The sequence below is a fragment of the Drosophila bipectinata genome, chromosome 3R (assembly GCF_030179905.1).
Source record: "Drosophila bipectinata strain 14024-0381.07 chromosome 3R, DbipHiC1v2, whole genome shotgun sequence".
Lineage (NCBI taxonomy): Eukaryota > Metazoa > Arthropoda > Insecta > Diptera > Drosophilidae > Drosophila > Drosophila bipectinata.
In genome coordinates this window covers 10,000,001-10,027,923 of record NC_091739.1, presented here as the reverse complement: position 1 = coordinate 10,027,923, position 27,923 = coordinate 10,000,001, and the positions used below count along the sequence as shown (strand labels likewise).

General features: G+C 41.0%; 10 protein-coding genes and 1 long non-coding RNA gene across 13 annotated transcripts in view; 7 read left to right on the top strand and 4 right to left on the bottom strand.

The window, feature by feature from the left end:
• Positions 1-693: 693 nt before the first annotated feature.
• LOC108121065 (dihydrolipoyllysine-residue succinyltransferase component of 2-oxoglutarate dehydrogenase complex, mitochondrial) lies at positions 694-3,657 on the bottom strand. The gene is made up of 7 exons (XM_017234989.3): positions 3,304-3,657; positions 2,886-2,992; positions 2,720-2,821; positions 2,125-2,661; positions 1,705-1,849; positions 1,198-1,503; positions 694-1,126 (listed from the first exon to the last, which is right to left on the bottom strand). The coding sequence occupies exons 1-7, from the start codon at positions 3,376-3,378 to the stop codon at positions 992-994; spliced, it is 1,407 nt and encodes a 468-aa protein (XP_017090478.1). The 5' UTR covers positions 3,379-3,657; the 3' UTR covers positions 694-991.
• Positions 3,658-3,924: 267 nt separating this feature from the next.
• On the top strand, positions 3,925-5,543 carry LOC108121066 (HIG1 domain family member 1C). Of its 2 annotated transcripts, none has more exons than XR_001773107.3 (3): positions 3,925-4,090; positions 4,782-5,030; positions 5,187-5,543. XR_001773107.3 is itself a non-coding variant. In XM_017234990.3 (3 exons), exons 1-3 carry the CDS (start codon positions 3,997-3,999, stop codon positions 5,206-5,208), a joined length of 306 nt encoding a protein of 101 aa, XP_017090479.1. In that variant the 5' UTR covers positions 3,928-3,996; the 3' UTR covers positions 5,209-5,543. The 2 variants fall into 2 exon arrangements, 1 of the variants encoding a protein (XP_017090479.1); XM_017234990.3 differs by having other exon boundaries at positions 3,928-4,090; positions 4,782-4,971.
• A 419-nt stretch (positions 5,544-5,962) lies between these two features.
• On the top strand, positions 5,963-6,942 carry LOC108121080 (antigen 5 like allergen Cul n 1-like). The gene is made up of 2 exons (XM_017235012.3): positions 5,963-6,121; positions 6,178-6,942. Exons 1-2 carry the CDS (start codon positions 6,008-6,010, stop codon positions 6,847-6,849), a joined length of 786 nt encoding a protein of 261 aa, XP_017090501.2. The 5' UTR covers positions 5,963-6,007; the 3' UTR covers positions 6,850-6,942.
• LOC108121078 (zinc finger protein 664) lies at positions 6,903-8,622 on the bottom strand. Of its 2 annotated transcripts, XM_070280887.1 has the most exons (6): positions 8,470-8,622; positions 8,028-8,402; positions 7,858-7,967; positions 7,385-7,792; positions 7,208-7,324; positions 6,903-7,136 (listed from the first exon to the last, which is right to left on the bottom strand). In XM_070280887.1, exons 1-6 carry the CDS (start codon positions 8,581-8,583, stop codon positions 7,028-7,030), a joined length of 1,233 nt encoding a protein of 410 aa, XP_070136988.1. In that variant the 5' UTR covers positions 8,584-8,622; the 3' UTR covers positions 6,903-7,027. The 2 variants fall into 2 exon arrangements, with proteins under 2 accessions (XP_070136988.1, XP_017090499.2); XM_017235010.3 differs by having other exon boundaries at positions 6,904-7,136; positions 7,858-8,402; positions 8,470-8,621.
• Positions 8,623-8,823: 201 nt separating this feature from the next.
• LOC108120996 (transcription factor Ouib) lies at positions 8,824-10,099 on the bottom strand. Its single transcript, XM_017234887.3, has 3 exons — positions 9,902-10,099; positions 9,088-9,839; positions 8,824-9,028 (listed from the first exon to the last, which is right to left on the bottom strand). Exons 1-3 carry the CDS (start codon positions 10,025-10,027, stop codon positions 8,923-8,925), a joined length of 984 nt encoding a protein of 327 aa, XP_017090376.2. The 5' UTR covers positions 10,028-10,099; the 3' UTR covers positions 8,824-8,922.
• Positions 10,100-10,296: 197 nt separating this feature from the next.
• Positions 10,297-15,429, top strand: LOC108120995 (zinc finger protein 11). Its single transcript, XM_070282047.1, has 7 exons — positions 10,297-10,536; positions 10,618-11,243; positions 11,316-11,429; positions 11,486-11,821; positions 14,095-14,242; positions 14,306-15,171; positions 15,236-15,429. The coding sequence occupies exons 1-7, from the start codon at positions 10,408-10,410 to the stop codon at positions 15,351-15,353; spliced, it is 2,337 nt and encodes a 778-aa protein (XP_070138148.1). The 5' UTR covers positions 10,297-10,407; the 3' UTR covers positions 15,354-15,429.
• LOC138926589 (transcription factor Ouib) lies at positions 12,126-14,081 on the top strand. The gene is made up of 4 exons (XM_070281265.1): positions 12,126-12,458; positions 12,518-13,287; positions 13,352-13,465; positions 13,527-14,081. The coding sequence occupies exons 1-4, from the start codon at positions 12,342-12,344 to the stop codon at positions 13,636-13,638; spliced, it is 1,113 nt and encodes a 370-aa protein (XP_070137366.1). The 5' UTR covers positions 12,126-12,341; the 3' UTR covers positions 13,639-14,081.
• Positions 15,430-15,556: 127 nt separating the features above from the next.
• On the top strand, positions 15,557-17,911 carry LOC108121075 (zinc finger protein Paris). The gene is made up of 5 exons (XM_070281264.1): positions 15,557-15,691; positions 15,774-16,079; positions 16,297-17,093; positions 17,162-17,503; positions 17,563-17,911. Exons 2-5 carry the CDS (start codon positions 15,810-15,812, stop codon positions 17,678-17,680), a joined length of 1,527 nt encoding a protein of 508 aa, XP_070137365.1. The 5' UTR covers positions 15,557-15,691; positions 15,774-15,809; the 3' UTR covers positions 17,681-17,911.
• A 266-nt stretch (positions 17,912-18,177) lies between these two features.
• Positions 18,178-20,162, top strand: LOC108121073 (inhibitor of growth protein 1). The gene is made up of 3 exons (XM_017235002.3): positions 18,178-18,533; positions 18,616-19,589; positions 19,650-20,162. The coding sequence occupies exons 1-3, from the start codon at positions 18,380-18,382 to the stop codon at positions 19,854-19,856; spliced, it is 1,335 nt and encodes a 444-aa protein (XP_017090491.2). The 5' UTR covers positions 18,178-18,379; the 3' UTR covers positions 19,857-20,162.
• A 5-nt stretch (positions 20,163-20,167) lies between these two features.
• pasi1 (pasiflora 1) lies at positions 20,168-21,431 on the bottom strand. Its single transcript, XM_017235004.3, has 5 exons — positions 21,357-21,431; positions 20,847-21,135; positions 20,688-20,787; positions 20,574-20,624; positions 20,168-20,508 (listed from the first exon to the last, which is right to left on the bottom strand). Exons 2-5 carry the CDS (start codon positions 21,119-21,121, stop codon positions 20,425-20,427), a joined length of 510 nt encoding a protein of 169 aa, XP_017090493.1. The 5' UTR covers positions 21,122-21,135; positions 21,357-21,431; the 3' UTR covers positions 20,168-20,424.
• A 4,648-nt stretch (positions 21,432-26,079) lies between these two features.
• Positions 26,080-27,923, top strand: part of LOC138926562 (uncharacterized) — a 4,894-nt gene continuing 3,050 nt past the window's right edge. Inside the window, exon 1 of the long non-coding RNA XR_011443121.1 lies at positions 26,080-26,129. This is a non-coding gene — a long non-coding RNA (uncharacterized lncRNA). The remainder of the gene's footprint in view (positions 26,130-27,923) is intronic.

Here is a 27,923-nt window from a genome sequence, read left to right as displayed (position 1 = left end):
GGACGGTCCCCTTCAAAATGCGGAAAATGCTTGGGAGGGCCATGGAGCCCCCGGTGAAGATCATATCTTGGCCAAAACTTATCCGATTCTTGAGCGGAATACCTTAAACGATTTGTAGTTCGATTCTCCACAAATCTGCATCAAAACCTAGCAACAAAATATTTTTTCGATTTTTTGTTAAATGTTCTGGACGGTCCCCTTCAAAATGCGGAAAATGCTTGGGAGGGCCATGGAGCCCCCGGTGAAGATCATATCTTGGTCAAAACTTATCCGATTCTTGAGCGGAATACCTTAAACGATTTGTAGTTCGATTCTCCACAAATCTGCATCAAAACCTAGCAACAAAATATTTTTTCGATTTTTTGTTAAATTTTCTGGAGGGTCCCAGCAAAATGAGGAAAATGCTTGGGAGAACTTATTAAAGACAACCCAGTTTTTAAATAATATTATGATTTATTTTCTTTTATTTTTCATGACTCTCGAATGGCCCATTAATTAAAATAAAGTTCTTAGATCAGGCATACAACTACCCAATTAATTAAAAGCCAACCGTGCAAGAAAAATAAGATAAGGCAGTGACGAGTTTGAACGTTGATAAGATTACCTATTGTATGACTGAAAGTTTCGGTTTTTGCTTCATGAAATCCAATTGGTGTATAATACTTTCAGCTTATTTTAGAAAAATGTCATTCATTCTGGTTGGTCAATATTCGTCATCGCTTTATTATGATTTTGCAATAGTATCTTAGGTTAACATTAAATGTTTAGTGCACAGGGCGAGGGCGTAGGCAGAAACAGATTCGAAATTATTCTTACGAAAATATCCACGCTCAGATTTATTTTGACTAATTCAGAATATGCAAATCGAAAGAAATGTAAGTCGTTTTGTAACACTGGCAAAAATAAAGAAATAAATAACCAAAAGATACTTTTCAATGAAATAAGGCTAATATCAAGTGAGGATCGTGGACGCACTTTAAAACAATTCACTCTACAAGCCGGCCACAATGATCGCTGGGTTCTCAACAGCAGCCTTGATTTTGCGCAGGAACAGGACAGCCTCACGTCCATCGATGATCCGGTGGTCGTAGGTGAGTGCAATGTACATCATGGGACGAATCTTGACCTGATTTTGGTTGGGTTAAGCCAAACATTTTATTGAAAAGAATAAGAAAATGTAATGGAGCATGGACTAACCTCTCCCTTGACGGCAATGGGTCGATCAAAGATGCCATGCATGCCGAGAATAGCGCTCTGTGGAGGATTAATAATAGGCGTACCCATTAGAGAGCCAAACACGCCGCCATTGCTGATGGTGAAAGTGCCGCCGTCCATATCCTCCACGGTGATAGCATCTCGTTTCGCCTTATCAGCCAGGCCAGCGAGTGCGATCTCAATGTCCGCGTAATTCATGCTTTCAACATTACGGATAACTGGCACCACAAGACCACGAGGAGTAGCCACCGCCACCGAGATGTCGACATAATCACGGTACACAATATCCTGTAAAAAACAACTCAGTTATTGCCGCTTGACAACAGAAAGTATTTAGCATATTTCTGCGGAAATTGCATAAACAAAAGGAACGGAATAAAATAGCCGCGTGATAAGCAAAATTTAAACAACACGGCTTGGCTTATCAGTCGACGTCACACACTAAAGTAGAAAGATAAGCGTTCATGGGTGGGGCGGGGGCGTGTTTACCGTGCCATCGATAACAGCGTTCACCACTGGCTGATCCTGCAGAGCATAGGCGCTGGCCTTCGAGAAAATGGACATGAAGCCAAGCTTAATGCCGTACTTCTTGACGAAAGTCTCCAGATTCTGTTTGCGGAAGTCCATGGCGTAGCTGAAAAAAAATAAATCAAATGGGTTACAAATATATACAAAAAATGGTAGAAATAAATATATTTATCCACATAGCACCATGGTGGAAAAAAAGGTTCTAACTGATAAGCTGTTGATTAATATTTTAGCTGTTATTGTATATTTTTGAAGTGTGTTATGAACTCGTAGCCATTAATATTAATGGTTGTTTAAAAACCTCAAAGTGAGCTTAATAATTAAGTAAAAAATGTTTCTTTAAAGTTTTTTTTTTAAATGTTAAATAAACCGGTAACTCACCTCATGTCAATTTCGTTGAAAGTAGTGAGCATAGCACATGTATTTTGAGCATCCTTCAAACGCGCCGCGATCTTTAGCCGCATGCGGTTCATCTTAACACGCTGCTCCGATCGAGTGCCAAGGATCTGGCGAGAACCGTCTGCAGGCGGCACTTTCACTTGAGCCACAGCTGGCTTAACGACGGCTGCTGGTGGCGGTGCCTTCGGGGGCGGACGAGCGGCAGCTGGCGGTGGTGGTGGAGGCGGTTTGGCAGCGACTGGCTTCGGTGCCGCGGCCGCAGCGGGTGCCGGCTTTGGCGCAGCAGCCGGGGCGGCGGGAGCGGGGGCAGCAGCAGCTGGAGCAGGTGCTCCGGCAGGGGCCGCACCAGGCTTCATCTTGAAAAGCTCTTGACCGGGCTTAACAGTATCGCCATCCTTCACCAAGATTTCGGTGACAGTGCCAGCGAATGGAGCGGGCACGGGCATCGTCGTCTTGTCGGTTTCGATTTCCATAACGGCAGCATCTGCGGCAAATGAGTCACCCACCTTGCACGTGAACCTTTTAAAGAATAGTTTTGAATTAAGTTGCGGATTTAGGTCGGCTTAGTAGTACTCACTTGATGTCACCTTCAGCGATGGAATCTGCGAACGGCGGCACTTTCACAACCTGCTCTGACCACATGCTAGACGTGGTATGGATGCCTTGCCAGGCAATAACCCTGTGTAAACAAAAGGAATTCTTCAGTAAGATGAGGTACACTGACATGTAAAGTTACAGATTACCTAGGGGCATCCTGGCAGAGTGCAGTGGCATCTTGGCGGAAGAGCTGCTGCCGCTGGGCAACCGATACGGCAACTAATCGGGAATACTGGCGGATGCAACGTTTCAGCTGTGGAAGAAATGGTTTTTAAATTGTTGATTGCACAATCGGGTGGCGATTGAAAAGGGGGCAGGCGGATCACGTGAAGCGTGCGTCACAGGGTTTCCATTTTGGAGGCCCGGCAGCCGCAACAGTTTTTTGCCATTTTTCTCAGAAACGCACGCACACACACACCCATGAAATTACATAATCTCATTGTGAAAATCGAGCAGGGCAGGTGTGGGCCGTGGACGTATTTGCTCCCAATCCATATACATATGTATATATCCAGCTATATGTCTGACACCCCCTCTCCGATGATCGAGCCCCCCCTGATTTACCTCATGACTCCGCAGGGCTCGCATTCCCAGAGTTTGGGGCAGCCGTCTCGTTACGATCGAAATTATACCCGTCATTGTTGCGGCGGTGATGCGCGATTTCGGGTAAGCCGGTGCGGGGGTGGTGGTACTGGTCAATTTGTTTAAACACTATCGAATTTAAAACAGAGCTTGCGGCTAAAGCAAAGCAACGTCGATTTCTGCAATCCGCCTCCTTTCGTCGCCCCGCAATTATGTCACGAAAACAGATGTTTCGGGCGCCACCTGGCGGAAACGCACGGTAACCTCGGCCGTAGGCCGATATAATTTTCCTTCTTTTTTTTTTATAAAATATTGTTTGATTTAAAAAAATGTACATTGGTAAGTTAACCAGACAATATTTTAAAAAGCCATGCGATCTGAAAATATTAATATTGTTTATTGAACAAGTAAACAAATGGTTTTGTAAAAAATGCATGAAAAGGATAAAGTAATTTGGAACATTTAACAGAGAGCCCTAATTAAACAATTAAAATATTTTATTTACTTCAATTCTTTTTAATTTTACTTTTATAAATTTTTAATTATAAAGTTTTTTTATGCCTTAGTACCTTTTTGGCTTACGGCACGTAACCCGCGAATGGTCACACCATTAAGTTTTTGAAGACTGCTACTCAAAAGCGTTCAAAACCGACCGATCAATCACCCGCCTTCAACATGAGTTCAAAATCCTTTTTCGAAAGTGACGAGGATGCTGCCCAGAGCAACAAACTGTCCAGGAAGGCAAAGGAATCGCCCTTTATGCTAGTGGGTAAGTGAAGAATATTGTATGGGCACATACGCATGTACACGCGCAAGTTCAGTGGGTTCGTGACGTCACATGGAAACTTTTGGCTAGAGGCTGATGAAATTGTATGTGAAGATGCCCGCTCGGGGATGTCGGCTAAACTTGACCTTGGCCATGTAATTCACGCATAGAGGTTAATATCAATTGGCTGTTTTGTCTAAAATTATATGATATAACGGTTCATCCTTCGGGTTCCGCCCGCCATCGTTCTGGAATGTTAATGATGTAACCGTAATTGCAAGTTCCCACAGATGCGAAAGGCAATGGAAAGTTATGCATCAATATTAACACATCCGTGACGTCACAGTGGCTTCCGTACCTTGACGCGTGTTCGAAATTGCCAGGTGCTTATCTGTGTAGGTTTGTGCGAATATAACAAATACCAGCTGACTGTCGACAGATCTGAGTATATGGCTTTTTCTATAAAGTTTAAACATATTGATTTGTTTAGTTAATAAAAACTATTTATAATTAGAATAATGATCGTAACTCAAGATCATTAAAAACTGAAAAACTTAATTGGCTTTAGTATTTGAGGTATATGTATCTATGTGTGTTTGCATACATATGTGTGTGTGCGATGTCTGGCCTTTATCAGCTGACTAACCCAGCCAGCTAGCAACAACAAACTAATTATTTTTACTTTCGCCCACAGGCATCGCCGGATTTGTGGCGGCTGGAGTGATTGGAGCCTACAAATACCGGAACCGTGGAACCATGAGCACCAGCGTATTCCTGATGCAGTTGCGTGTGGCCGCCCAGGGAACCGTTGTCGCTTGCCTGACCGCTGGCTTGGCCTATTCGATGGCCAAGGAGTACATATTCGACAAGGCTCCCAAGGAAAAGTAATGACGCGTTCCTACTTAGTTAAATCTAGCAGTAGTAGTCGTAATTGTTGTATCTTGTAAGTCCTTCGCACACAAGAAACTATTCGGATATGTACCAAGCCCTAACAATGTTTTGCTTTAATTATTTTTATTTCCTTGCCAACGAAAAAGTTTGTGTGACCTCCCATCAGATGTACAATTCATTTTATCTTTTATTTTTATTTTTATTTTAGCCCCAAATCCCTGACTAACTAAAACAATTGAATGTTCGGATTCCCTTCAATTATCCCCAAACAAAATCTCGGGGCGACATATGCAATCCTTAACTCTATTTATTGCACCATCATAAGCTTAACACCGACTAGGAAGGTTAGAATCATTGAGGGGCTGGACTCTATCAAGTATTTTTTGGGTCTAGGCCCCCGAGAAGAAGATAGATAAAATATTGTATACCTGCATATGATTGTGATACTGTATGTTTTTAATTGTACAAGTACGACATCCAAACGAATGCTTTCGAGGATTGTCGACTCTATGAATGAATACCTCTCGCATGATATGATATGATTTAATAAAGAAAATAGTCTAAAGGAATCAAAATCTTTTAAATGTGGCTTTGGAAAGTTTTTACAAGGTTTATATATTGTTCTCTTAACCTTTTTTTAAAACTTGTTGCGGAATAGACTTTATAAGGCGTAATTGTTGTCCTTGTTATCGTTGGACATATGAAAAACTGGCCAGGATCAGACGTAAACTTATCTCTGCGTGCTGTGGCTCGTATCTGGGAAGTATTTGGAGCGTTCACGGCGCAGAAGCCAGTTCGTTGACTATTCTTGGCAAGTGAGAAACATGAGAATACTTCACTTCTTATATAGCCCTCCTCCAGCTAAGAATTGGCTGACCAGATATTCTCCAGAACCCAACTGGAAAAACCAAGTGGGAATGGTACTTAAACACATGTACTAGCGGTATAATATATCCCGAGCTTGGCTATAAATAGAGAACCACCAACAGTCTAGGCTTCAGTAGCTCTAGTAGCATTTTATCAGTCAACATGGCAATTAAGTCTTTGATCCTGGTTACTGCCGTCCTGGGCATGGCCTTTGCAGTCGACTACTGCGCCCTGCCCACCTGCCTGGACAAGCACATCGCCTGCAACAACAAGGGGGTATGCACATGAACTCTTACTAAAAGGTATCCCCAATACATCGTGTTCTTTCCCAGAATTTCAGTGAAAACTGCCCCAAGGATGTACGAGAAGTGGCGATGGCTCCACACCAAAAACTGATCCTGAGCCTGTTCAACGAATTGAGAAACAAGGTTGCCGGAGGTGGAATCGAAGGACTTCCTAAGGCCATCCGCATGGCTAAAATGGCCTGGTGCGAGGAGTTGTCTCATTTGGCTCTGCTTAATGTGAAGACCTGTGAATCCCTACCAGACAAGTGCCGCAGCACCGAGAGATTCGCTTACGCTGGACAGAACAATGCCATCTTCAGCTACAGCGGGGCTGAGTCAGAGTACTCGGATGCGGAAATCCTCAAGGAGCAGATTGAGAACTGGTTCGCCGAGCGCTCCAACGCTTCCCCCGACATCCTGGCTAGTTTCCCCCAGGAGCTGCCCAACAAGAACGTGGCCAAGTTCACCATTGCTGTGGCCGAAAAGAACACTCACGTAGGATGCTCTGCTGTGCGCTTCTCCAAGGACTACTACAACCACTTTGTCCTCACCTGCAACTTCGCCACCTCGAACATTGTGGGCCAGCCGGTGTACACTCCCGGAGATAAGGCTACTTCCGGATGCAAGAACCGTTATGGAGCTGCCTTTGACTACCCTAGTCTGTGCTATGCCAAGGAAATCTATGACAACGAGAAAATCATTCCATCTGTCACCTTCTAGTTACTCAATGAAACTTGAAGTGGATTTAAATGAGTAATATAATACTTTGTATTTATTAATAAAATGCTGTTGAGGAAGTGAGACTCCAAATAATAGTGTTATGTTTTGTAGAAATGCTTTGGCTTGCATTACAACCGTCTGGTGAGTAGCAACTGAGGTTTGTGGAAATCTCAGAGACTTATTGCTTTTGGGCTTTAACTCTCATTACAACCGCCTTGTGAGTATTCGACTTTATATGGAGGTTGTAGTGCCTCATAAGTTTGAAATGCATACGACATGGTTCACAACTGGAATTCAAACCAAAATATTAATTTTTATCATGAAAAGTTATATCAGAGTCGAAGCTTTGCTGCTGTACCTGAAATTCCGCGATAGGGTGTGATATTTTTGGTGGGACCTGCAATCGCTTGGTGTAACAAATGCTTTTGGACAAAACTCGCATCGGTATGGTCGCTTGCTTTCGTCCATATGAATCCTGTTGATGGGATTGTACTATTAACTTTACAAATAGATGGAAAACATCGACAATATGTACCTCTCGTGAATGCTGCGGGCGCTGCAATATCTGAAGGTTTTTCCACAGTCATACCGACACGTATACGGCCGTTCTAAGCTGTGACATTTCATGTGGACAGTGAGTTCACTGGCTATGGCGAAAGAAGCGTCGCACACACTGCACTTGTGGGAACGAGTGCCCATGTGACGCACCAAGTGATTTTTCAGATTGCTTGTACTGGCTAACTGCTTGCCGCATATGTGGCACACCAGCCGGGCATCCACAGGTGCATTGCATCGTTCCTCATGGCACTCCAACAGGATCGTATTGGGGAACTTCAAGGGGCACTTGACGCACTTGTGAGTCAATGGAAGGTTGACTACATTGCAATGCCTGGTTAAACCACTCACCGATCTGAAGCCCTCACCGCAGTGGTCGCAAACGAACCTAGAATATACACATATTATCTGATAGAATTTTGGATTCCTTAGTTATTCTAAAAGAGCCATTACCTCGTATCGAATGAGACATCATGTAGCTGGTATTTGTGGGTTCTGAGCTCTTCCAAAGAACCAAAGCTCAGCCCACAATTGCTGCAACAGATGTCTATGCTCTCGAAATCCTCAGAATTATCTATGATACTTTCACATATGATACTTTGTAATTCAACAGAGTTACTGACTTCCTGGTTTTCATCAAGAACTGCGCTATCCTTGTCATCCAACTCTTCCACCAATACAACCGATATCTGCTCAGTTGCAGACGCCTGCCGTCCATTTAGAAAGTCGGCCTCCCTTTGCCCTACTCCTAACTCATCCTCGGTATGATATGTTGGCGATGGTGACTTCTGTGTATGATTTGTGATATGAGAAGTAGTTGTCAGAGAATCCTCTTCTTCCTCGATCCAAGCCTCCAGACCAGAATCATCCACTTTCTTTTTCTTAAGTTGGAGTAGTTCTTGCGCCTCCAGACAGACTCTGCGAAAGTCGATAGCTATCTGTAGATCATGCTGACACTGCTGGCAAATAAACCTCGGAAAGTCCACATCATCTTTTAGCTGAAAGAAAGGCATTTCAATTAGTTCAATTAGAGAATTTAATTAAATTAGCCCATGGACTACTCACTACCATGTTTGTCAATGTGTAAATGTGTTTTAGCAGAGTACTAGATGTATCAAATAAATTTCTTGCGGTTTCGGGATCGGATTTTCCCGAGCAGGTCCTGCACAAGTCCTCCATTGCCGCCAACTACAACCTTATCAAGCCAGACGGAATTAATTGTTTACAATTAAGAAGAAGAAAATTGCCATTCACACTGCGCGACTTTAACGCATTTTTAAAAACCTATTAAATTAAATAATCTAAAATAATTTATTATTTTAAAAAAGTTTACTGAGTAAATTAAGGTTTTAGTTGTTTATATTACAGGGTAAGTTTTATTTATACAAAATTTACAAAAAATGCAGTTTGGCAACTGCGAGGATATTGTCTTTAGTTTTAGGGCCTAATGCTACATTTATTTGCACTTCTTGGTTGGTTATCCCGATGTAAACGTAAGGTTAATAATATTAATTATAATTAAGTTGATAAGGCCGAGTTAACAAGTCTTTTCTTATGGAGTTTGGTGCTTTTGTGCAAAGCCAAGTGCGTGGAGCGCAAAAACCACTGGTCACATGTATCGCAGCTGAAAATAAACATTTTTGTATTCTTATAAAATTCTTGAAAGTCTATTGGGTTTCTTACTGAAATTTTCGATTGTTTGTGTGCATCATTTCGTGCCTTTGCTTTGTGGATGTTGAGGTAAAGGCTTTGTCACAATACTGACATTGAAAGGGTCGCTCGTTGGTGTGGGATCTTTCGTGAACGGCCTTACTGCTGCAGCCGCGAAAAGTTTTTGGGCAGAAACGGCAGGCATATGGACGAGCATCAGAGTGCAGGACTCGATGCCGCTGCATCTCATTTTCTGTGTAGTACTTGGCGTGGCAAACATCGCACTCGAAAGGCTTCTGTCCAGTGTGTCGCAGCTGGTGGAGCTTGAGGTAAGTAGAACACTTAAACTCTCCGCCGCATTGCTCACAAATCCACGTTTTTGCACTTCGTCTCACCAATCTGGCCTGTCTAGCCTGGCTTTTTTTAGGGGTCGGAGGACTACTTCGTTTCTTCTCGTCATCCTCCGGCTCTTGAATCTGTTGCTGATCCTGCTCTTGTTGACATTCCCCTTCATGTTGTTGGTCCTCCTCGTCTTCTTGTGGAATAGAATTCCCATTATCAACTTCATCCATATCTTCTTCATCTTCCTGGGCTTCTTTATCTTCAACATCGTGGTACTCAATTGAATATTCTTCTTCAGAATTATTAGTTTGAGCTTCTTTCTTTTTAAACTCTAGAAAGGTCTTATGAGCTTCCAGGCACATTTTTTGAAAGCCAAGCATTTTGTTCAGCTGAATTTTGCATTTTTGGCATATTAGCTCCGGCATGTGGTTGTCGAAATTTAACTAAAACGTTAAAATTTAGTTACTAAATAAACTTAAATTAAACTAAATAACAGAAAGCTCACAAACATATCGGTTATATTTTCAATCAGAGTAATTAATTGATAGTTGGACTTTGAAAACAGCTTTGTACTTGACAAATTCTCCAGGTTTTTACCACAAGTTCGGCAAAGGGAGCGCAGCGAAAGCATTTTAGTAAACAAACCAATGTTATTTATTTATTTATTTCTTATTTCCAAACGAATGGCAAAGAGGAAGAAGAAGCATAGACCTAAGGTGCCGCTGAAAAATAGTGTACACACTGGTTAATAAAATATAAAAGAATTAAAAAGGAAAAATATTTTATTAAAAAAAAAAATTGTATATTTAATGAAATTATACCTTTATTTATTTTTTTCATACAAAATTTAATAGAATCGGAAAGAAATATAAGAAATTTAATAGAGGATATAAACAAAATGCGTTTTACCAACGTTGGTTTTCCCGAAACCTCGTGTTGGTCACACTAAAACGTACAAATTCGTAACATTCAGCGTCACAAAATATTATTTCGGAAATTGTAAACATTACCATGCCACCGGAGGCGACCAATGAGTGTCGAATATGCGGCGAACAAATATTTACGGCCAACCCAAAAAACATTTTCGAACGCCGCAATCAACGGATTCTATTAGCGATAAAACAAGTTACTGGGTTAGCGGTGAGTGTGGGAGTCCTAATCTCCGTAGATATATTTGATGGACAACTTCCGTAAACTGTTTACTTAATATCATATTTACAGTTAAAGTTTGAGGCCCAACTACCGATGCACATCTGCACATGCTGCCTTTTGGATTTAAGCCATGCCATTGCATTTCGAGCGCGTTGCTTGGAAACTGATGCAAGTTTGCATAAAAACCGGACCAAAAAGGTGACCAATAAGGACAGTGACCCTCTTATAAAGACAGATCCCGACATTTTGAAGCAGAATGGTACACGGTCATCTAATGAAATTCAGGATGACCACGATTCAAAGTATAACAGGCAATCTCCTCGCGTTATGCTCAAGCGGCTTCACATGTCTTCAAAGAGTGAGCCAAGCTCCCACCCTGATCCCACGAGGATGTCTGCAGAGCCGGAGGAAATCCCAGAAAGACCGAAGAGGCGCCGAAGAAAAGTCAATCCGAATGACAAGCGATACGTTTGTGACCAATGTGGTTGGTCCTTTGCCGATCTGAGCAACATGAAGGACCACAAGCTTCGTCACTTCGACGAGAAATACGTGTGCGACGATTGCGGTCGTAAGTTCTACACCCAGCCTATGCTAAGGATGCATATTCGGGTAATTCACAAGGGTGAAAAGCCGTACGTCTGTAAATATTGTGGAGAGGGTTTCGGAAATAGTCCTGCTCGCTGTCGACATGAAAGGTAAGTGAGTTTCGTGGTTCTCAGATCTTAATCTCAGATTTTTTCTAAAAAAAAATCTTTTTTTTTCAACAGAATTTACCATGCCGAAGAGTTAATGTTTCCGTGTGACTTTTGTGAGAAAAAATTCAATAGCGACAAGGGAAGGATGAAACATCAGATCAAATGTAACATGGATGCAAATTTTTAGTAAGAATTGTTGATTTATTTTATCCGCAAATTCTAAAACAGCGTCCTATTTTCAGTTGCGAGCCCTGTGATAAGGTGTTTAAAAATGGTGACTGCTTGCGGCGGCACTTTTTTAGCAAATATCATCGCAAGCGCGAAAACCCTGAAGTTACGGATGAGGTTAACGAGTTTAATAAAGACCCCAAACAAAAAAGATATAAATCCTCTGACGGTGGTCTTAAAGAAGAAGAAGAAGACTCGGAAGAGAATGAACAGGATTATGAAGACTTGGAGGATAGTCAAGAGGAGTACTTGGAGGGTGAAGAACCGCATATGGAGGAGGAGATGCTGGATGAGGACGGAGCCGGTGTCTTCGACTGTGATGAGACAATTCTGGAAGAGATACTTACATAGGTTCAACTAAAAATTCATTGTATGGCAGGGGTAAAAAGCCCAGGGATGAAAGTTATCACGATTTTTTGTAACTAGGATATTTTACTGTCCTTAAAAGTAATTTAGGTTTTAATTTCTGTTTAATAAATTTATTAAACGAAATATTTTATTTAGAACCAATTAATGCTGAAAAATAATAATTTTTACTCCATTTCAAATAATAATTAAAATATTGTATAAAATTAATATTTTTTATTTATGTTTTTTTTTTAGATAATAGAATAAAAAGTACAGATAAAACTTTAGTAGTAAAGCTCAAAACTTTATAAATATTTGGCGCCAAGTAAATTGAAATTGAAAGCCCTTCTTCAAAAGAACAGTTATTTGAAGCAGTAATATAGGCATCTGGCAACGCCATCGAAAACCACCGACGCACAAAATCTAGAGCGCGTTCCTCCGTTTTGTTTAGAATATAGACAATAAAGTATTATTCTCTTTTGAAAGTTACAACTATAAAATAAAGAACTTTCCCGTTTTAATATGGCGACCAGGTGTCGACTTTGTGGCGAAAGTCTCTTACCCTTGCAGGCCAAGAATTTATTTGACAACTTGAATCGGGGAATAATTTCTAGAATTAAAGTAATCACTGGACTATCTGTAAGTAGCTGGTTTCAAAGCCATAAACACACATGTACCAATGCATATACCAATTTCAGTTAAGGGAAGAGGTGCACCTTCCGCGTCACATTTGTACCAGGTGCTATGATCACTTGCAGCTTTCAAACGGCTTTCGGGAACGTTGCCTTCAAAATCAGAAGAGATTAGCCAAAAGGATCCAATCCAAAAGGACCCAAAAGGACTTTCGAGTTTGTGTAGATCATACAACCGATACAAAAATCTCCTTAGACCACCAGAATGTTTTGCTTGCCACCGGATCCTCACCTACTCCTACTGAAGATTTTCCAAAAACAACTTTGGAAATTCTGTGCAAATTTGAAGATGCAGGTCCTCCAGGACACGAGGAAAAATCTTTTATTAAAATTCTTACAAAAGTGGAGAACAATATTGAAAGTAGTGGCAATGAACCTGAGAGTTTTGAATGTCCACTAGTCATACCTAAAAAAGAACTGTCCCTAGTGGACACGACTATTCCCATAAATCCTAGTTCACCAGAAAGAGTACTAGAGCAGCAATCAAAGACAGCCACTATAAAAAACATTTCTTCTAAGAAATCTTCTCGCAAACCTTTGAAATTGCTGTGCAATCTATGCGGAAAGTATCTGAAGTCGGTCGAAAATCTGAAAAATCATCAGCTACGCCACTTGGGTGTCAAAGAGTTTGCTTGTCAAAGTTGCAATAGAAGGTTTGTGACCAAACACCTGTTAACGCTTCACGAGCGTGTTCGTCATTTGGGCGAGCAACCCTACCCATGCGGTTATTGCCAGTTGTGTTTTTTAACCTCTGCAGCTCGCAATTATCATGAAAGGTTTGCCCATTTAATTTTCAAAACAATTTTCAAAAGAAAACTTAAAAAAAAAAAAACTCCACAGGTTGAAACATATTAAGGACAAGAAGTACAAATGCGAAGATTGTGGAAAACAGTTTGATACAGCGTCTTCCCGGAAGAAACACATGATTATTCATACTGGCCAAAAACCTCATAGGTGAGCAATAAAATCTAAATTTTAATTCTCTCTATTTATTTATTTGTCTTTTTTTTTATAGCTGTGAAATGTGTAACGTTAGCTTTTCGCGAATGGATCATTTAAAAGTCCATTTTCGATCGGAAAAGCATAAGACATTGGCAAAAGTGGTGGACCTCAAGTGGTGGTCTTAATAAAACCTTGACTACATGATATTAATTTCTTTATAAGGAAATCGGCACTGGATTGCCATTCTTTTCTTTTTCAATTACTTGTATTGCCCCGAATTGGCAAGTTTATTATTTCTTTAAACATGGAATATTCTTTTTTGTTTCTTCTTGACATTAAATCACGTTATGTTTAGTTGATATTCATTAAGCCTAAAGACTTTATCAAAAGATGGTACAGACCTAGTTATATAGACAAGCTTATTTTTTAATTTTAAGACGCATTTTTCTCAAAGCTGCATAGATGTTAGTCTTTTGAAATCAAAACTGTATTACCAGGATACAAAATCGAATGATAAAACCGCTTAAATTTAAACACACGAGGACAGTCACATCGAAGGGATTTGCCATTCACCTTGCTGTTGATAAACAAACAAATAATTTTGTTTAGCCAGGTACCATAAAACAAACATCTTATTAAAATAGTATCTTCGTTAGGAGATACTTAAGGAAAATGTCCTTACTATGTCGTATCTGCAACCAGAAGACTGAGAAGGCTAAAAACCTTTTCGACAAGGACACCTCTGAAAGAGAAACCCTTACCAGCATATTAAAGATAACCGGGATTTTGGTGAGTTTTTCTTATTTAACAACAAAGTACATATTTAATTCATCGAATTTTTGAATTTTTCAGTTAAAGAGCTGTGTAGGGGTTCCTGACCGTATATGTTTGTCCTGCTTATTGGATCTTGATGGTGCAATCGCCTTCCGGGAACGCTGCTTATTAACGAACATGTATTGGTCCAAGAAATTCCAGGATGCGGGTGATTTAGGTACTCAAGAAATGGGAGAACTCAATTCAAATAAAAATCATCAGAGAGTGAAAATTTCACCAAATCGTGTGGATCATTCTGGGTCAACGGATGATCGCCTTTTATCCATAACATCTAATGCCAATGATTCAGATCCCTTGGACAGTGAGATTATTATAAAAATGGAACCAGTCACTGAAACAGATCATTTGGTACCAACTCAACAGCTTCCTTTGTGTGAATCCGACTTGCTAAACATTGAAAGCTCTAATCCTAAACTTTATCTAAAAGAACCGATTGTGTGTAAAAAAAGAGGTAGACCAAGTAAAGCTAAAGAAATATTGGAAAACAGATGGAAGAAAAAACCTGTAAATCGTGGGCCGGAAAGAGGACCCTACATTTGCGACCAGTGCGGGAAGACCTTCAGTGAGAAGGGAAACTTTAATGTCCATCTCACTCGGCATATGGGCGTCAAACAGTTCAAATGCCAGGAGTGTGATCATGGGGAGTTTACAATGCATTTGCTAAAACTCCACGTTCGGATCAAGCACCGGGGTGAACTGCCCTACGTTTGCAAGTATTGTGGCCAGCGTTTCAAGAATTGTAACCTAAGACTGAAGCATGAGCGAAGACACAAGGAAAGCCCTGTCCATAGACCGCATCTTTGCCAAATTTGCGGTAAGGATTTTTTAGACAAGCAGTCGCTTCGAGTACACAGCGTTGTTCATACGGGAGAGCAGCCATATCAGTGAGTTTACATACATTTTTATTACAAGATCTTTTTTTTATTTGTTCTTTGGACTACATTTCAGTTGCGAGTTGTGTCAAGTAAAATTTAATCGAAGAAGCAGCTTGGGTACTCATTACCGGTCCAAAACTCACAAAAAGAAGCAGGAGGAGCAGAACCCTCCCAGCCAAGACCAAAAGTAAAATGAATAGAGAAAGACTGGGTATTGGATTGGATACTACATGTTTGCTAATTTTCTGTGTTATATATTCCATCGATTTAAAACTCGCGCCTTGAGAGTTATCTCAAAAGCAACCCTGTTTATAGAATAGACGTTTCGCAACACTAACGTGTGTTTTGAGTATTTGCAAAAATTTCGCATTTTGCCGGCAAGGCCAAGGTCGCTTATCTTTAACATGCAAAATTAACTAATTTAAGAATTTAACTAGTAAATCTTCAGCCCAAAATATTAACAAGCTGATTATCTGCGGAGATGCTGTAAAAGATAAGAGCATCAAGGACAAACGGTGACTCCTAATGGGTGTGTCATTCGATAACAACTCCTTTGTATACACATATTCCATTAACATTCCACTCACGTAACGAAATATTTTTTCTTAAAGGGAAACTTGTCATGCATTCGCAAAAGTGACTTTGAAATGGCACTAAAACGAACGAACTTAAAGCTAGTAGAGCTGCTCCAGCCTGAAGAAGTAAAGGTGAACAGTGCACCCACTTCGGATACAGCCTTTTCTGAAGAGGACTTCACTAGTGATGAGGAGAAGTCTCAGGAGTATAACAACAACCATACAGAAAACAGGTGCCGCATATGCTATCGGATGTTGGGGCCAGACTCCAATGACAAGGACCTCTGCGCCGATGAAAACAACGTGCTTCTCTACTACATAGAACTCATCGCGGGAGTAAGGGTAGGTGGCCACGAAGGGGTGGATTTGTTTGTAAACCATAATGGGAGTTGTTTTGAGCTCATGCCTCCACCACCCCCTGGAAATTTCTAGCATTTTTAAACATGATATGTGGCTATTATGTTTCACCCACATGATAAATATTTATTATTAAAATCTTTGAATAAGCAGCTTAGTTTCCATTATTATGAATAAATATTTAACTTTTATATTTTTTTAGATACAAAGAGAAGATGGAATGCCGAATCGAATTTGTAGCAACTGCCATGGAAGTCTTCAAAAAGCAATGGAATTCCGAAGTAATTGTCTAAAGACTGAATTTAGACTGAAACAAGCTAAAGGAGAAACATTCAGATATGAATCTCAATTAAGCGATGATGACATTGAAACTGAACTGGAGAATGTTCTTTATGAAGAATCCGCTCAAAACATCTGCGAGTCGTCTGTTTTAGACGAGGGGTCTGGGTCAGACATAGATTTGTTCACAGATGAAGATGAAGAAGAGTCAGACCCCAAGGAAAAAGATACTGAAGTACCTGAAGACAGAATGGGAATAAGACAACCCAAGCATAAATGTAATGAGATATCTAGAATCGTTCCGTGCGCATCTAAAGAGGAAGTTGGAAACCTGGATAGAGATGGTCGTGTATATAAGGTTGTGCTAAATGAATGTAATAGAAAAGAGGAAGATTCCGAAACGGCTCTAAAAATAAAACCATCTAAGTTAAGCATAGAAGAGATCAATAAGAGAAGACGTGAAAAACATAAAAGTAAACCGCATAGCTTTGTTTGCCATAAATGCGGAAACTCTTATCGACTGGCAAGTCATTTGGAGAACCACATGCTCCGACACAATAACGAAAAAAACTTCCAATGTCCAGAGTGTCCAAGAAAGTTTTATGTGGGTTACGATTGTAATATGCACATACGAGTTAGACACCGAGGGGAGAAACCTTTCACCTGCAACCACTGCAGCGAGTGCTTTTCCAGTCCCGGTTTGCGACAAAGGCATGAAAAGCAAGTACAACAATAATTTTTAATACCGGCTTTGTGTATTAATATTTGTTCCTTTTGCTTAAAATTAGGAAAGTTCATGGGGCAGGGCCACGAGTTGTGATGACGCGTTTCAATAAGGCGAAAGTGCCGCCGGACGAGGAGGAGAAAAATGGACGCTATTTCTGCAGCGAGTGTCCAAAAAGTTATACTTCCAGGTTTTCCCTAAAGGTGCACAAGAATAGCCATACCGGTGCAAAGCCGTTTAAATGCAATGTGTGTCAGCAGGCTTTCCGAGGGCCGGGCTTGTTGAGACGCCACATGGAAATCCATAAAAAACTTCCATTCCATTGTGAAATCTGCCTCAAGGGATTTTTGCTTAAATGCCAACTCAAGGATCACATGTTGGTGCACACGGGAAAGCGTTCTTTTTGGTAGATATTATTACAAAAATTCATTTTATTTTGTGTAATTAAAAAACTCTTTCTAATAGGTGCGAGCTGTGTGATGTGTACTACCGGTATAGATACAATCTAACCAAGCATCAGAAAAGCAGTTTGCACTTGGATAATTTGCTCAAACGTTCTGAAACTGAATCTCAAGATCTATAAAAAAAAGGATGAATCTCAGCTGCAATCTCAAATAATAGGATTTACGTTAAATGCACAAAGAAAAAGTGCCAAAGACATATAAGAGTTCAGAATTCATAGATAATATTATTACCACCTTTCAAGAAAGATCTGGAATTTTTCCATTTAATATTAGCATAAGTAAGAAAAGATGGCCATATTATACTTAATTCTTTTATTAGCGTACTTGTGTTTACAATAAAAAATGTTGATTTTACTGTGGATAATCAAAAGACAAATTTGTTTTGCTTTTTTTTTTGTTGTATGAAAGCGCTTCCCTCTAAATATATAACCTATAACAAATTGAGTAATCTTAATAGATGAAAACATTGATATTAATAATAAACGAGTATTTTAATTTTAAATTCCGAACTTTTTCCGCGCCATTATTACGTTTATCAACACTATCCTTGTTTAAGTGCTGCAAACTACCATATCGCAGTGTTGCAAAACACCATCCATTGTATACATACATATATGCGCAATAATACCATCTCACACATACACACACACAAGTACAGTCGCAAGTTGTTCGAAAGAAACGCCATTCAAAAATCAAAAAGTGGACTCCAGTGGGAACAGGAGTATATTTACACAAATAAGCCATTAAAAAGCCTGAGGAACTGTTAACCCTCGGTGCCATCTAGATCGAACCCGATGTCGTAGCGGGAAGACGGCGAAATGCAACCCAAAATGATAAATCCAATTGCATCCGAGTCGGAGGCTATCAATTCGGCCACATATGTGGATAACTACATCGATTCGGTGGAGAACCTGCCCGACGATGTACAGCGCCAGTTGTCCCGCATCCGGGACATCGACGTTCAGTACAGAGGTGAGTACCTGTGAAGAGTTTTCCCGCGGAATGAACCAAGAAAAACCTAACCTCGGAAAACCGATTTTCATCCAATTGGCAGGCCTTATACGGGACGTAGATCACTACTACGACCTGTATACGTCGCTGCAGAGCTCCCCGGACGCCGGACGCAGAATGCGAACTATTTCCCGAATGCACCAAAGCCTCATTCAGGCCCAGGAGCTCGGTGACGAGAAAATGCAGATTGTGAACCACATGCAGGAAATTATCGACGGAAAACTGCGGCAACTGGACACGGACCAGCAAAATCTGGACCTTAAGGAGGAACGTGAGCGCTATGCTACGCTTCTGGAAGATGGCCAACCAACTAAGCTTCAGCGGCTGCAGAGTCCCATGAGAGAACAGGCCAACCAAGGCATGAGCGGTGGAAACGGCGGGGTGAATGGCAACGGTTTGCCATACCAAGCCAAGGATCACTACGGTCTGAACAGCTATGGTGGCGTGGTTCAGGGCTCAGGTGCCATATCTTCCGGCAATGGTGGCAGATCCACGCCCAATTCCGAGCGCTCCAGCCATGTCAGCAATGGTAACAACGGCTCTACTGGAAACATCAATGGCGGAGCAGGCGGGGACTTACAGCGTACGGGTAGCAAGAGGTCGAGGAGGCGGAATGAGAGCTTAGTAAACAACGGAAGCTCTTTGGAGATGGGCGGAAACGAGTCTAACTCCGCTAACGAGGCCGGAGGCAGTGGAAGCGGAGGAGGAAGCGGAGAACGTAAATCTTCACTTGGAGGCGGTGGTGGTACTGGTCAAGGACGCAAGTCCAGTCTCCAAGCTGCAGGTGGTAGCCTAGCCAGTGGATCCGCGGGTACAAGCAGCGGTGCCGGAGCTGGAGGAGCCGGAGCCAGTGGAAGTGGGGCCGCTGGAGGCGGCGGTGGCAACAATTCTGGCAAGAAAAAGAAACGCAAGGTGCGTGGAGCGGGCGCCTCAAATGCCAACACCAGTACACGAGAGGAGACACCGCCTCCGGAGACAATTGACCCAGATGAGCCGACCTACTGTGTCTGCAATCAGGTAACATTTCAAAAGACATCCTTCTCAAAAGTATGAGTCTAACGAATATTTTTTAATCAGATATCTTTCGGCGAGATGATTCTCTGCGACAACGACTTGTGCCCTATTGAATGGTTCCACTTTTCGTGCGTTTCTCTGGTGCTCAAGCCCAAAGGCAAGTGGTTCTGCCCGAACTGCCGAGGCGAACGACCCAATGTGATGAAGCCCAAGGCACAGTTCCTAAAGGAACTGGAGCGCTACAACAAGGAAAAGGAAGAAAAGACCTAGAGTTCAATTCTTCACTGAATCTACATCATTGCTCTGTGTCAAACACCAGGCTCTGTAAATTATTCGATCCTAAGATTTACCCTAGTGTACATTTAGTCTACTCGTCTACCCGTCCCTGACTATATCCCTGATTTCATTTACTTCTCCTAGTTAAATAATCTGCGTGTGGTTTAAGGCCCCTCAGTTTCCTTTTGCTGTTTCTGTACAAATTATTCCTTTCGCTTTGTAAACAAACACACAATCACACTCGTACATTTAGAGAACACCTAAACTTAATTTACGCTAATAAACGTTGATATTCAAAAACACCCTTAGTTTTACGAATCTATTTAATGGTCGTTTAGCAGACTAAGGCATTCGATTCATACATTACAATTAAACATGTATAAAGGTGTGTAAAATATATAAAAGTTTATATAAAACTATTTGGTAGGCATCTGTAAAATGGAATGGAATTCTTTCTTTTTGTAAAAATGTGATCCTGGACGGAGTTTGTTGCGCGCTGCGTCAAAATTAATCTTAAATAAAATATTCGAGTTATTTAGAGATGGCAGTGATGGCGCAGTTCTTATGGCATCAGCAGCTCAATATTTGGATTCTGGATTTCCAAAAAGATCTGGTACTGCGAGAAAACGACAAGCCAGCAGTATATCTAAGGGAAAGAAATAAATATGGGTTAAGACTTGAATAATGTTTTAAAAACCAAGAATACTTTACATTGTAGGCCACCCAAACGAAGTTCAACAAGGCCGAAAAAGTTTGCTCCAGCTGAAGAAAGTTTAAAAATAAATTTAGTAATTATTTTCGGAGCAACCCAACCCTCAAACTTACATAGATATAATAGCCTCCAATAAGCCACAAGCTCCAGCCAAACTGGAACAGAATAGCAAGACCGATGAGTCCTAACCAAGGCAATAGCCATCCTCGAGTGCTGTGAAACCATAAGAAAAGATATAGATTACAAAACTCAAAATTTTAAAGAATACGCACCTGATTTTAATACCGTAGTACACCATATACGAGGAAAGGATTATTAGAAGGAAGTAGATAATAAAGAACCCGCCAGCTATGGGCATCGATGTCCGGATGTCCGTTTCGAAAAGCGGCGAGTATAGTTGTCCCGACTCTCCCCCCGCCAGCATATAGCATATTATTGTGATGAGCACCACAGAGAGCGCAGTCGTATAGGCGGCCACGGCGTAGCTGCCCGTCCGGACATTGTCAGACCAGATAATGGGGGACCAACAGGAGCTCAACACGACCATTTTTCTGTAAAGAACTGTAAACTTTTTTAGTTAGGAGTCAAGAAAACTTCTATGTTTGTCCACTTTATTTCGGGCTGGGTGTCAGCGTCCACGCCCAAATATTTTGATGAATGAAAGTGCAGCCAATTAGCTCACATTCCTTCTTTTATTAACTCGTTTCTTTTTAGTTAAGGGCTTCCAACATAAATCCTTTTAAATTATATTGTTTATATTGTTTTATTAGGCGTGGGCGTACCTTTTTTTTAAATTATTTAAACATTAATTAAAAACAACAACTGAGTAATAGGGTTGTCACGTGCGATCGGAATTTCGATGGCGTTATCGATAGTTTTTAACAAGAGGATATCGGAAGACTCAAGTATGTTTTTTTCAAAGAGCTAAAAGTATTTAAATTTGTATTTAAATACATTTTTATTCATAAATTTACTACTAATAATATTTTTATTAAAACCTTTCCTATTCACCTCTTCCTCCAATAATAAGTGCTGCCAACTATCAGCAATTACCAGAAAGTTGGCTACACCAAAGTACACTGTTAAAAATGATGATGATTATGGCGCGGATTATTCGACCTGGCGCGGATATTCGCTTTTTTCCGTTCAAACGGTGCAGACGTGTGGCGGCTGCGACCGGTATTTTAGTTTGTTATTACGCGAAGACAGACGATCGCGGCTCTCGAATCAGTTATCAGTTATCCGGGCGGGATTTTAAATAAATTGTGTTTTTGCGCTTCAGACACCCAAAGTCACCCGCAGTTTTTTAATACTATTTTTTATAACGGTACATAAAGGTGAAGAGAAAATAATAATCGAAACCCAAGTGGGTTGCAGCTTTTGGCGCCTAACTCCGTGGGCAAGGTCAGCACCCAGTACGTACATATACATTCATCCAACATACATCCTGTTTCATTATGCACCTTTAATTCCGTGAAAGTTCTTTGAATTTATAAATGTGAATGCAGGCGGTGTGCTCTCATGTTCCAATTGGAACGATCTTTCGTGCCGAATTGCGAGCTCATTCCGCACACGTTGATATATACTTACGTACATATGTTTGGGCCAATTTCTCGCCCGAGATGTGGGCTTAAAGTGCACCACCAAAATAAAAAATCAGAAACAGAAAAAATCAGAAACCGAAAAAAAATCGGCACAGCGAAAGAAAAGGTTAATAATTCGTGCCAATAATATTGCTCTCGAATTTTTTTCTGGCATCTCTTGTTGGAAGTGTGTTTCGAGTTCAGACCGCTGAGGAGTTTTTAAAGTACACTGTCGAAAAATGGTTCAAAAGACAGTTAAACTACTCATAAACTTTAAATATATAGACAGAAATATAGCAATAATTAAAGCTATTTTTCAGAATTTAAAAAAATGGGATTATTGTTATTTTATAGCCCATCAATATTCTTAATCCTTAAACTATTATTTGACAGAAAAATTTCTTTTTGTGCTGAAAAAGGCCTAAACGGGATCGGGGAGGGAGGGAGGCGTGGTGGTGGTGGGCGATGGATGGGACATTGCCTCCGAATCGCACTCGGACACTCAGACTGCGCGCCGACCCATATTTCGATTTCATTTCATTTACGAAAATAAAAATAAAAAATAACCAAAACACCAAGACCAGACAAATCGGAAAAAAATCAGAAATAAAAAATGCAAAATCCAAAAAACTGAAAAAAAATCTGAAAAACAGCTTTGGCCGCGAGACGAGCGCCGCGCGATACTTAAGTGCGGGCAAATAAGTAAAAGATATGCCATAAAAAGACAGCATAAGTGTATTTTGAAGATACTTTTTCGTGTTGTGTTGTTGTTGTTGCTTCTCCGTCTCCTTCGTGTTTTGTTTTGTTTTTATTTTTATTGTTATTGTTGGTGTTGACTGCTGCCGCTGCTGCCGTCTTGGATGTTAATGTTAACTTGTTTAGTGTGGGCCGCAGTTGGTAGTTGCTTTTGTTGTTTTTCAGTTATCTCTGTGTTTTTTTTTTGTCTGTTGGCTTGGCTTGTTATAATTATATTGTTACTGGCTATAACGGTAAAGGACACTTGGTATTCATATGTAAATGCCCCGTCTGCCACTCAATTGAATTGTGCAAAAGATGCCATGCTCCATGCCCCCATGCCCCATGCGCCCCTACTACCACTTTACTGCAGCTGCACCTTTATCGAGCCAACTCGATCTAGGCCCAGTGAAAAGAGACAATCCCGAGACGTCTCGGGGATATTTTTAACTCTGGCGCGACTTAATTCCTGCTGCATTTGCAGTGGTCGCAGCTTATTTAATGTCTTCAAATAATCCAAATTGGGGCTTAGCCGGAGATGCGAAAAAAGGGGAACCGAAGAGGAAAGATACCAGAGATGATACAGGCTCTTCGATCATCCGAGGGGCACTGAGGCAAGAGGAGTTCATCGGGCCGAGTTCCTTTTACACTACTATTAATCATAATTATGACTTTTCCACTATTTGGTTCTATAGAAACCTTAATTATAATTTTAAAACATTTTTATGATCCACTAAAGAACCCTTTCCTAATAAAATAAAACTCTGAATAGTACTTCTTCAAGTGTATGTTGCACTATTCATAGACATACAACGGTTTATGGCTGGGGCAGGATGCCACGGGGGACCTAGAAGAGGGTTACAGGTAAAAAAAAGGCCTCCGGGGATGCGTCGGTAAATTGGGGAATGAAGTGCCATTTGCTCAGTAGGACAAGTTGTGGCCAAATAATGACTATATTAAATAACAGTTAGCAAACATTATTGCATTGGCCCAAAGCCTGTATAGCACAGATCTAGCCAAAAGGCACACACAACCCCACTCAGATGCTGGAGAAGATTTTCTGGCCAAGACTTTCTGGCTGGCTGGCTGGATGGCTGGCTGCCATTTGAACGCTGTTGGAAATGGCAGTAATGTGACCATTTAAGACCTCTTTCTGATGTCTTATGGAGTGAAAACGTCCTGCTGTGTGAAAACAAATTATAGGCATGTAATGTTGCATGTTACGTCGCGACTCTCGAGCATCAATGGAAAGCAGGAGGCGGTGGGGCATCCAATGGGGAGGACAGGCGCTACAGGCGAGGACGGAGGATGGCTGGGAGCCGGGCTGCGGCTAAGCTCAGTCAGTGCTGCAACACTCAAAAGTTAGCCCGGTCGGGCCAGTTGCGGATTTTGACTTGACGCTGGCTTTATGCTGATGCTGAGATGCTGTGGCTGTGCCTGGAACTGAAAACTGAAGTTAAGGCTAAAACCCAAGACTTGGCCAAGTCCCGGTCGTTGGATGTGTTTCTCCGTTTCTCTGTTTGTCCAATGTGTGTGTGTGTGTGTGTTGGCTCTAATGCTCTCTAACTGCTTATCAGATTTGTGAGGATTGCGCAAAAACGATTTCTGTTTTCCTTTTCGCCCCCCTCCGACACCGCCTCCTGCTCTGGCACCTTCTCCGCCTTGTTCTCCCGAGACCTGGGCATACCCTTTTGGCCGAGTTCCGACAAGTGTGTGACTGGCTTAAATCAAATGGCTTCGAATCATCTGAGTCTTTTGGCTATAAAGGCACTATGAGTTCAATAATGATAGATAATTGAAATATCTTCCATATTCATATCTATAATGGATCATCTTACTCTTCATTAGCATCTATTTTTTAATAAAGTAATCTTATGACATCTTCAAGTTCAAGCTGAACCTCTTAAGAAAGTATCAGGTGACAAAAAGGGGTGTGGATCTATTTAAGATACTTTGAATAAATTAAATTTTCATTATAAGAAATATGAGTGCATAGTTGGACTATCAAATCCCCATTCCTTTAAAGGGTATTTGGAACTCGTAGTGCTGGGTCTTAACCTTTAACGTCGTCTCTAGTAATATACTTATTTCTTGTTTTCTTTCTGTCTGTCTATTTTGGATTTTCAAACAACGAATGCGATTGCGACGCCGCATTTAAACGAGCACTGCAAGTCCGAGACCCCAACTGCTGCTGTTATTGGCAAGACAGATTCAGTTTGAGTTAGACTCGAAAATAAAGTAATGAAAAGGCCGGCCGAACGGCAGATCACAGCCTCTTGCAGACTGTCCCCACTATGAACTTTTATTGCCTGGGTCTGGGACTGGGTCTGGAATCGGTATCCCCAAGATACCACCTCCCAGTTGCCACTCCAGAAAAGAAGGAAGGAAGGAGGTGAGAAAGTGGCAAACTGTCGCCGGGGACAAGTGGTCCTCCAAGCTCATATTCGTATTTGTGCCAAAGCTGAGCCCATTACAGAGTCCCACATATCCATGAGCACACATAACGACGTCGTCTCTGCCGAAAGAGTTTGGCTCTGAACGACCACGCCCCCCACCGGTTAAACTAACAGCTCCAATACAGCAATGTCAGTAAAAAAAACCCTAATATCTTGGCTTGTGAATGATGATCAGGGTGAACCAAAGTTAAACTTTTAGGTGTTTTTTATTAAATTTATAGAATTAAAATATGAGTCTTAAAGCAAGATTTTAATTAAGAAGCAAATATAAATAAAAAACAAATAAACAAAGAGTGTGAAGCTATAAATGGCTTCAAGCAGAATCTTGTTATTTAAAGTCAGTTATCTTAAACGTGCACCTTAAGTTTTCACTTTATGGCCCAGTACTTTGGACCACCCTAGTGCTCACATGTTACATTTACGGTTTCGGCCACCGTCCGATGATGAATGCGGCAAGGCAATTTGAGTGATACTCACGACCCGTCAGTAGTTAGCTGCAGCCACGCCTCCACCGCCCAAAAGCGCTATCCATCTGCATCTCGGCATGCATTTAGCATTTAGGCGGCTGCTGGGCCAGCCCGGAACCCGAACCCGAACTCGAATCCGAAAATTAGGAAACGACTACGATCGAACTTTGATGGGACTGCACCACCTCCTCCTGGAGCTGGAGGCCCCGAAACCCTTTCCGTGTGACTACATATCACTGTGTAAAACGGAGCTTACATAATTGGAATGAATCAAGGCGGCCTGAGAATAACTTTCATATCAATTGGATATCCGGGTAAGCTCGTTAGGGTTATGCAATTAATTCGATACGAGGGGAGACCTGCTATTAGAGAATTTGTTACATTTCAGATGCGCAACTCATCTTTCTGCGCATTTATCTGACAAATGTATCTTAATCATCCGACTGGCATTAGGCCTGAATTATCATTTGATTAGATAAAGAATTCCTCTTGAAAACTTTTCTACGAAATGTTAGGGTCTTTAAAGGGCCTTGGAACTTTCTTAAGAATTCTCAAGTATTCCTCAAAAACAAAATCCTCCCATTGTTTAAACAAAAGTAAAAGTTTAGCTAAAGAACTCGACACGAGTACCAAAAAGCATTATGAAAGTGATTTCCCCCGTTTCCTCGAATCTGATCTGCTGCTGATTGTTAAAGACTTATCACCCAAATCGATGTAACAATCAATGGCCAAAAGATTTTGGGCCCATGTCGCTGTTCAACTTTGACTCTCGACTGGGACCCGAGTCAGAGTCAAAGTCGGAGTCGGGGGTCTTCCTGCACTGCATCTGCAGTGCACTTTCATAACACAATTTATCGCTGTCTGCTGATACAAGCCAGCAGATACAAACTACAAAATACCGCTCATAAAAACTTAAATCGAGTTAAGTTCCGCTTCATTGTTCGGACTGGCCAAAAACCGAAGAAGAAAAAATTGTTTATAAAAAGTAAACCAACAACAACAACACCAACAAGAAGCAAACAGATTTAATATGTACTAATTGAATGTTGTGCAGCTCGAAGCCAAAAGCCAAACTCCCTCTCCATTCCCATTCCCATTCCCGATCCCAACTCCCATTTGTATCGGCATCGCTTCTACATTGAGTCGGGTTCACCTGGCCTGAACTCTGGGGTCAGCCAGTCCGCTAGTCGGCCAGAAACCCGGCTCGTGAAAGTACGAAATCGAAAATCAAAAGTGAAATGTCGAACCCTGGCCCAGACAGATCGGATGCCTAACTGACTAACCGACTGACTGACATAATTCGAGCTGGGCTGGCCAGTGCCAGTGATCTTTTGGGCCTGTTCCTAAGTCGAATGCAGCTGGAATTACGCGCCTCTTAGTGCCCAGAGCTACGATTTTTCTCCGCCTTTTGCCTCGAGGTGTGGGTTACGATTTTGTGGTTTCTAAGGAGAAAAAAACTGAGAAAAAAATCAAGTAGATTAATCTCTTCATTTATCATAAAAATATTACAAATATTTGCAACAAAGATAAAATAGAGTGATTCTGTGGTTCTCTTTTAGAATTTGGTTTACATATTTTGTTTAATGAAACATGTCCCACAATTTCAAAAATAGCACAAGATCATTTTTCTATTCCTAATCTTGAAGCTAAAGCTTAATCATAACCTATTATTTAGTAACATACTTGTGTGTCATTGACAAATGATCGAGTGGCTTTTAAAACCCACTATTTTTAAAGGTCTCGAAGACTTTAAATATTTTTAGTTTTGCTTGTATTCCATAATTTTGTAAAAACTTTCTTCAAAAAAAGTATATTATTTGGGGTATTTTATATTAAGATATAATATGGATACATGAGTAATAAAGTAATTCTTCAGTGCATTTTGAAAATCGAGAAGCATTTTTCAACAATGTTTTGCATCCGAACCGAGGTATCGGATGTCTCTCACACTGTTATTCTAATTATTGCTCTCAATTGTTGATTTAAGATATGAACTTGAACCAAAATCTACGGTTTCAAGCTGAGAATCGTTTGATTTGCAATGTAAAGAGACTGCCAAGGTCTCTGGGCCACACCACACCACGCCACACCACTCTTGATTTCAATTC

What these genes read in the sequence shown, in the direction of transcription:
- LOC108121065 (XM_017234989.3), bottom strand. Translation starts at nt 3,378, where the DNA reads ATGACGGGTATAATTTCGATCGTAACGAGACGGCTGCCCCAAACTCTG. An exon ending in TTCAACGAAATTGACATGAG is followed by an intron (nt 1,850 to 2,124) that starts GTGAGTTACCGG and finishes ATTTTTTTTCAG; the next exon opens with CTACGCCATGGACTTCCGCA. An exon ending in CCATTGCCGTCAAGGGAGAG is followed by an intron (nt 1,127 to 1,197) that starts GTTAGTCCATGC and finishes AACCAAAATCAG; the next exon opens with GTCAAGATTCGTCCCATGAT.
- LOC108121066 (XM_017234990.3), top strand. Translation starts at nt 3,997, where the DNA reads ATGAGTTCAAAATCCTTTTTCGAAAGTGACGAGGATGCTGCCCAGAGC. An exon ending in ATCGCCCTTTATGCTAGTGG is followed by an intron (nt 4,091 to 4,781) that starts GTAAGTGAAGAA and finishes TTTCGCCCACAG; the next exon opens with GCATCGCCGGATTTGTGGCG. An exon ending in GACAAGGCTCCCAAGGAAAA is followed by an intron (nt 4,972 to 5,186) that starts GTAATGACGCGT and finishes TTTTTATTTTAG; the next exon opens with CCCCAAATCCCTGACTAACT.
- LOC108121080 (XM_017235012.3), top strand. Translation starts at nt 6,008, where the DNA reads ATGGCAATTAAGTCTTTGATCCTGGTTACTGCCGTCCTGGGCATGGCC. An exon ending in TCGCCTGCAACAACAAGGGG is followed by an intron (nt 6,122 to 6,177) that starts GTATGCACATGA and finishes GTTCTTTCCCAG; the next exon opens with AATTTCAGTGAAAACTGCCC.
- LOC108121078 (XM_017235010.3), bottom strand. Translation starts at nt 8,583, where the DNA reads ATGGAGGACTTGTGCAGGACCTGCTCGGGAAAATCCGATCCCGAAACC. An exon ending in ACACATTGACAAACATGGTA is followed by an intron (nt 8,403 to 8,469) that starts GTGAGTAGTCCA and finishes CCTTTCTTTCAG; the next exon opens with CTAAAAGATGATGTGGACTT. An exon ending in GCCCGCAGCATTCACGAGAG is followed by an intron (nt 7,325 to 7,384) that starts GTACATATTGTC and finishes TCCCATCAACAG; the next exon opens with GATTCATATGGACGAAAGCA.
- LOC108120996 (XM_017234887.3), bottom strand. Translation starts at nt 10,027, where the DNA reads ATGCTTTCGCTGCGCTCCCTTTGCCGAACTTGTGGTAAAAACCTGGAG. An exon ending in AAAATATAACCGATATGTTT is followed by an intron (nt 9,840 to 9,901) that starts GTGAGCTTTCTG and finishes TTAACGTTTTAG; the next exon opens with TTAAATTTCGACAACCACAT. An exon ending in ACAAACAATCGAAAATTTCA is followed by an intron (nt 9,029 to 9,087) that starts GTAAGAAACCCA and finishes GTTTATTTTCAG; the next exon opens with CTGCGATACATGTGACCAGT.
- LOC108120995 (XM_070282047.1), top strand. Translation starts at nt 10,408, where the DNA reads ATGCCACCGGAGGCGACCAATGAGTGTCGAATATGCGGCGAACAAATA. An exon ending in CTGGAAGAGATACTTACATA is followed by an intron (nt 11,822 to 14,094) that starts GGTTCAACTAAA and finishes ATCTTATTAAAA; the next exon opens with TAGTATCTTCGTTAGGAGAT. An exon ending in TAAAGATAACCGGGATTTTG is followed by an intron (nt 14,243 to 14,305) that starts GTGAGTTTTTCT and finishes TGAATTTTTCAG; the next exon opens with TTAAAGAGCTGTGTAGGGGT.
- LOC138926589 (XM_070281265.1), top strand. Translation starts at nt 12,342, where the DNA reads ATGGCGACCAGGTGTCGACTTTGTGGCGAAAGTCTCTTACCCTTGCAG. An exon ending in AAGTAATCACTGGACTATCT is followed by an intron (nt 12,459 to 12,517) that starts GTAAGTAGCTGG and finishes TACCAATTTCAG; the next exon opens with TTAAGGGAAGAGGTGCACCT. An exon ending in ACTGGCCAAAAACCTCATAG is followed by an intron (nt 13,466 to 13,526) that starts GTGAGCAATAAA and finishes TTTTTTTTATAG; the next exon opens with CTGTGAAATGTGTAACGTTA.
- LOC108121075 (XM_070281264.1), top strand. Translation starts at nt 15,810, where the DNA reads ATGGCACTAAAACGAACGAACTTAAAGCTAGTAGAGCTGCTCCAGCCT. An exon ending in AACTCATCGCGGGAGTAAGG is followed by an intron (nt 16,080 to 16,296) that starts GTAGGTGGCCAC and finishes ATATTTTTTTAG; the next exon opens with ATACAAAGAGAAGATGGAAT. An exon ending in TTGCGACAAAGGCATGAAAA is followed by an intron (nt 17,094 to 17,161) that starts GCAAGTACAACA and finishes GCTTAAAATTAG; the next exon opens with GAAAGTTCATGGGGCAGGGC.
- LOC108121073 (XM_017235002.3), top strand. Translation starts at nt 18,380, where the DNA reads ATGCAACCCAAAATGATAAATCCAATTGCATCCGAGTCGGAGGCTATC. An exon ending in CATCGACGTTCAGTACAGAG is followed by an intron (nt 18,534 to 18,615) that starts GTGAGTACCTGT and finishes TCCAATTGGCAG; the next exon opens with GCCTTATACGGGACGTAGAT. An exon ending in CCTACTGTGTCTGCAATCAG is followed by an intron (nt 19,590 to 19,649) that starts GTAACATTTCAA and finishes TTTTTTAATCAG; the next exon opens with ATATCTTTCGGCGAGATGAT.
- pasi1 (XM_017235004.3), bottom strand. Translation starts at nt 21,121, where the DNA reads ATGGTCGTGTTGAGCTCCTGTTGGTCCCCCATTATCTGGTCTGACAAT. An exon ending in TTGGAGGCTATTATATCTAT is followed by an intron (nt 20,625 to 20,687) that starts GTAAGTTTGAGG and finishes AACTTTCTTCAG; the next exon opens with CTGGAGCAAACTTTTTCGGC. An exon ending in TCGTTTGGGTGGCCTACAAT is followed by an intron (nt 20,509 to 20,573) that starts GTAAAGTATTCT and finishes TCTTTCCCTTAG; the next exon opens with ATATACTGCTGGCTTGTCGT.